Genomic DNA, 4,420 nt, shown 5'->3' with positions numbered 1-4,420 from the left:
GAGAGAGAGAGAGAGAGAGAGAGAGAGAGAGAGAGAGAGAGAGAGAGGATGGTCAGAGAATCAATCATTAATTGCCATCAGCAAAGAGCGCCTTCCGCTCTGATGATAACAGTTGTAATAACACCGTCCACATCTCTCTGATTTCTCCTAAACGAAGATAATAAAAACGCTTTGATGCCTCCGCCGAAGCATTTGTTTACATTCACACTCATTTGTGTCACTTCCATCTTCAGTGGGAGTCAGCGCGCGGCCATGAAAGGATTCTATCGCAGGGTGACGGTTTTTTAAGTCCTAAAAGGTGTGCGCCGGTGTTACATCATATATTGTGACCAGAGGGGGCGCTGTTGCGTTTCTACAACAGAACTTGGCCAAAAATAGCCACAAAGAAGAATATGAAATGCCAACAGTGTAACCCAGAGGTCACAAAATATGACAACTGTTGTCATATATTGCGACTTCACTGTAGCTTGGTAAATAATAAAAATATTTATTCATAACCTGATTCTACTCATTGTTTACATCCTCTAATGTCAGAAAAATAACTTCTGATCACTGCCATGTTGACTATTACTATTATTACTACTACACATGATAATAGCTATCATATGTGACCCTGTACAAATTTAATAACAGTCACCATGTCAGTGATCAAAAGTTATTTTTCTGACACTAGAGGATGTAAACAATTAGTATAAATAGTTTTTGAATAAAAAAATTACTATTTCCTTAGCTACGGTGAAGTCACAATAAAAGACAGCTGTCATACTCTGTGACTATGTAAAATAACAACAGTCAACAGTTTTTGTTTTTTCTTTGTATGTCTTCTGCCTCTGGCTTACACTGTTGGTGTGTCATATTCATCTTTGTGGTCATGTTCGGCCAAGTTCTGTTGTAGAAACGCAACAGTGCCCCCTCTGGTCACAATATATGATGGTCACAAAATATGGTGTAACACCGGATTGAACCGGAGCGTCTCTTCTCCCCGTCTCTTCAGGCGGCGGGCTACAAGTTGGCGGTGCTGCCGGTGGCCGGAGCGCTGCTGGGCGGCGTGCTGGGAGGGCCGCTCGGCCTGCTGGCCGGGTTCAAGGCCGCGGGGGTGGCCGCCGCCCTAGGAGGGGGCGCCCTGGGCTTCGCGGGCGGCAACCTGGTCCGGAAACACCGCCGAGCTCATTTGGACCAACAGATGCAGCAGGTGATGGCCTCACCAGAGGACGAGCGCTGACAATAACCGGAGAGTTCACCGAGGCCTGGCTGCGGACTGACACCTACACTACTGAGCATCACTGTTACCAAACACTTTGTGACACAGTTATGTAATGACAGCCTTAATCAGTTAAGCATGTTTGGGTGAAAATGACTGTGGGGACAATTAAAACGGTTTTATACACAGCAGGGTGGTTACTAATCCATATCGTTTTAAAGTACCTGTGACATGCATACTCTTCAAATACAAAACGTCAAAGAAAACTTTGGATTTACCTAATTTCCCTCTGGGATCAATAAAGTATTTTTGAATTGAATTGAATTTAAGAAAGTTGGAATAAGACACACAATTTTACCCATTTTCTCCCTTAACTGGCATATTTTCTTTTGAACTTGGCTCAGCCAAAATGAAACAGGAAGTGACATCAAAGGGGAACTCTAACAAATAAAACTCTGGTCTTTGTTAATTGAAACATTATTTGAACTCTTAACTCTTCTTCATCTCTCTGATAGAGACTCAAAATAATCTTAAGAAACATTGTTCTCTACAGTCTGTGTTAGCTGTTGTAGCATCGCTCTGTTCACATTCAGACGTTCCCCTTTGACATCACTTCCTGTTACTTTACAGGCAAATATCTCAACAACTGTTAATCTCAGCAGCATGAAATTTATTTTGCAATATTTTATCAATGTCATCTTTTCAAAAAATGCATTATGTATTACAAAAATTTGACGTCACAGGCACTTTAAAATCAACTCATAAGACCAAAACGACATCAAATCATATAAAAGCACATTATTTGTGTTACTGTTTGTCATATTGTTCTTATTTGTTCGGTTTTCTTGTAATGATTCTGTCTATTCCTGTATGTAGAAGTGAATGTGAACGGATTATTGTAAATGAAGACTGGTTTGATTCATTTAAAAAGAAATTATATTTATGAAACTCCTCTTATATTTATGCAACCCAGCTGCCTGAAGTGCCAATGCCTGGTCTGCTTTAGACTGGAGTGTGTAAAGTTACCTCGTTTTGAGTACTGCTGCCAAATAAAATGTTCCTTCTCAATGACTTTCACACAGTCAGACATCTGTAAAATGTTTTTTTAATTATCTTTTTGTTTTTGCTCTTCTTTTACCTCTGAGATGACTGATTTAGAAATGACATCACCCTCCCCTCCCCTGCTGTTTTTCTGTATTATGGGCTGATATGTCACTATGCAGGTATTTGTTAGCCTCTACAGAAGGACAAGGACACACAATACAAAGAGTACCCATACCCATCGTCTAAACCTCCACTCCCGGGGTTCTCAGAAAAATCAAGACTTGTACCAAAACCTCAGACATATTTAAAGAGACAAAACCAGTTTTTTTTTAAAGAACTCGTAGAAAGTGGCAGACTTAATTTCCACCGTTCACCGCATGGGGTTTCCCCCCCCCATGTTGTCTTTTAAACACTTGGAAAGCTGCATTTTTTTCTACCCCGGCATGATGACGCACAGGCAACAACAAAAAAAGAAACAGTTACAAAAAAATTCAACAGAATGTCTAAGAACATCATGGAGAAACATTTTGCGTTCTTCCTTTTGATTCTTAGTAACAGAACTTAAAAGGGTTTTTGGCAATTCAGTGCAACTCAGACACCGAGAGATTACACTCTTTTTTTTAAATTTCAGGTTTATATCAAATAAATGGGGTCAAAATAAAGAATGCAAGTTATCATTCTGATATATAAGATCAGGTTTATCCCAGATGACGTTTTAACGAGGCCATCCGTTAGTCGCAGTGTTCAGTCGGGGTGTTTTTGACCCGCTCTACAGAATTTAGAAAATGTAAAACCCTTTCCAACATGCATTTGTACATATTTTCTGTTCATTGGTGACAAAAAAAAAAAAGACTAATTACACCCATATGTTTTACAGTATTGTTAAAAAAAAAGAAATATAGAAAAGATCCTAGAGTTATTTTGATGATCACAAAGGGGGCGCTGTAATCCAAAGCTGGGAACCGGACTGGACCGCAGGGAGAGAAGGGTTGCATCTCAAAAGGCCGGAGCAGCTTATTTTTGTCTCAAGCCTCAGTTAGAAATGTTTTTTTTTCTATTCCTTCAATGTGATGAGAAAGTATGAAGCAGGTCTGTTAGAACTATAAAAATGAATCCAACTAGTTTAAACGTAGCTATGAGGTCAACGGGACTAAACAAGCATCAGACGGGTCGAACTGGAACTACCGACAAATAAACTGTACGGCTGGAGTGAGGACACGGTTTTGTTTCTATCTTTTGGACTAAAATAATAATAATAAAAAATAAAAGGGGGGGATAAAATAAAGAAGAACTCTGCATTTAATTTAGACCAACATTGTGATTCCAACGTAGCACAAACATATTTACAACTTCCAAGAAAATAAAAGTAAACTATTGATGTCCCCGCCCCCACACGTCTTCTTTATCCCTCCCGCTTCTTTTAATCCAAAATAAAAACTGTACGTGAAAGAGTTATGAAAATATAGGTTGATCCGACGTGGACTGCACACTCCTTTGCTTCGTGTTCTCTCTTTTTGTTGTCGTTTTGTTTTGTTTTAATCCTCTCCGTTTGTTTCTCGTGTCTAACTCGATTTCTCCAGGAAGGGTGTCGGGTGTTAACTGTTCTGTCCCGCTGGCCTGTCCCAACCCTAACCCCCCTCCCTGACCCCGGGGCGTGGCATTGAGGCGCAGGATCGCTGCAAGGCCTTTTTTAGAGGGGGGTCACAGCTCGTCGCGGTCCCTTCTGAGGATGGTGTAGCGGGTCTCGCTCGGCGCCAGCTTCTGGAAGGAGCTGTCTGGGGGGCTGCTCGCCACTTCTCCTTCCCCCTCGTCCTGCGGACCAGAGTTTAGTCAACACTAACTGTGAAAAGTGAACTTTCAGTGGAGGTCTGCAGACCGAGCTGAAGCTGCTGACTGACCTGTCCGGGCGTGCTGTCTGTGGGGTCAGGACCGTGGTGGAACTCTCTGTGAAGCTTACCGGAGTGAAGATCCAAAACAAACTGTCTTAACTTACCAGGAATGCTGGAACAGATAAAGAAACAACTGGGTTTAAACAAAATTTAAATTGGCTGAAACCAAATGGAGATAAAAACTGAAGCAACTTCATCGTTATTTTAAAAGGGTCAATAATATGTGTTTCTCAGGCATATTTTTAAATTCTATACCATAATAAAGTAACTATGTCACCTTCAGTTG

At 41.0% G+C, this 4,420-nt stretch overlaps 2 protein-coding genes across 2 annotated transcripts in view; one reads left to right on the top strand and one right to left on the bottom strand.

Moving 5' to 3' along the window:
- The window catches only part of stx17 (syntaxin 17), a gene marked incomplete in the record, with an annotated part of 22,429 nt that extends 21,039 nt beyond the window's left edge, over positions 1-1,390 (top strand). The window contains 1 exon segment of the mRNA XM_014004749.1: positions 995-1,390. Within this exon segment, the coding sequence (XP_013860203.1) occupies positions 995-1,222 (228 nt within the window).
- A 900-nt stretch (positions 1,391-2,290) lies between these two features.
- Positions 2,291-4,420, bottom strand: part of erp44 (endoplasmic reticulum protein 44) — a gene marked incomplete at its 5' end in the record, with an annotated part of 9,851 nt that continues 7,721 nt past the window's right edge. The window contains 2 exon segments of the mRNA XM_014004748.1: positions 2,291-4,057; positions 4,144-4,246. Coding sequence (XP_013860202.1) covers positions 3,947-4,057; positions 4,144-4,246 — 214 coding nt within the window.

This window comes from Austrofundulus limnaeus, unplaced genomic scaffold (genome assembly GCF_001266775.1).
Source record: "Austrofundulus limnaeus strain Quisiro unplaced genomic scaffold, Austrofundulus_limnaeus-1.0 Scaffold26, whole genome shotgun sequence".
NCBI classification, from domain to species: Eukaryota; Metazoa; Chordata; class Actinopteri; order Cyprinodontiformes; family Rivulidae; genus Austrofundulus; species Austrofundulus limnaeus.
Note: the sequence above shows the minus strand (reverse complement) of the source record. Positions and strands in the feature narration are given on the sequence as shown.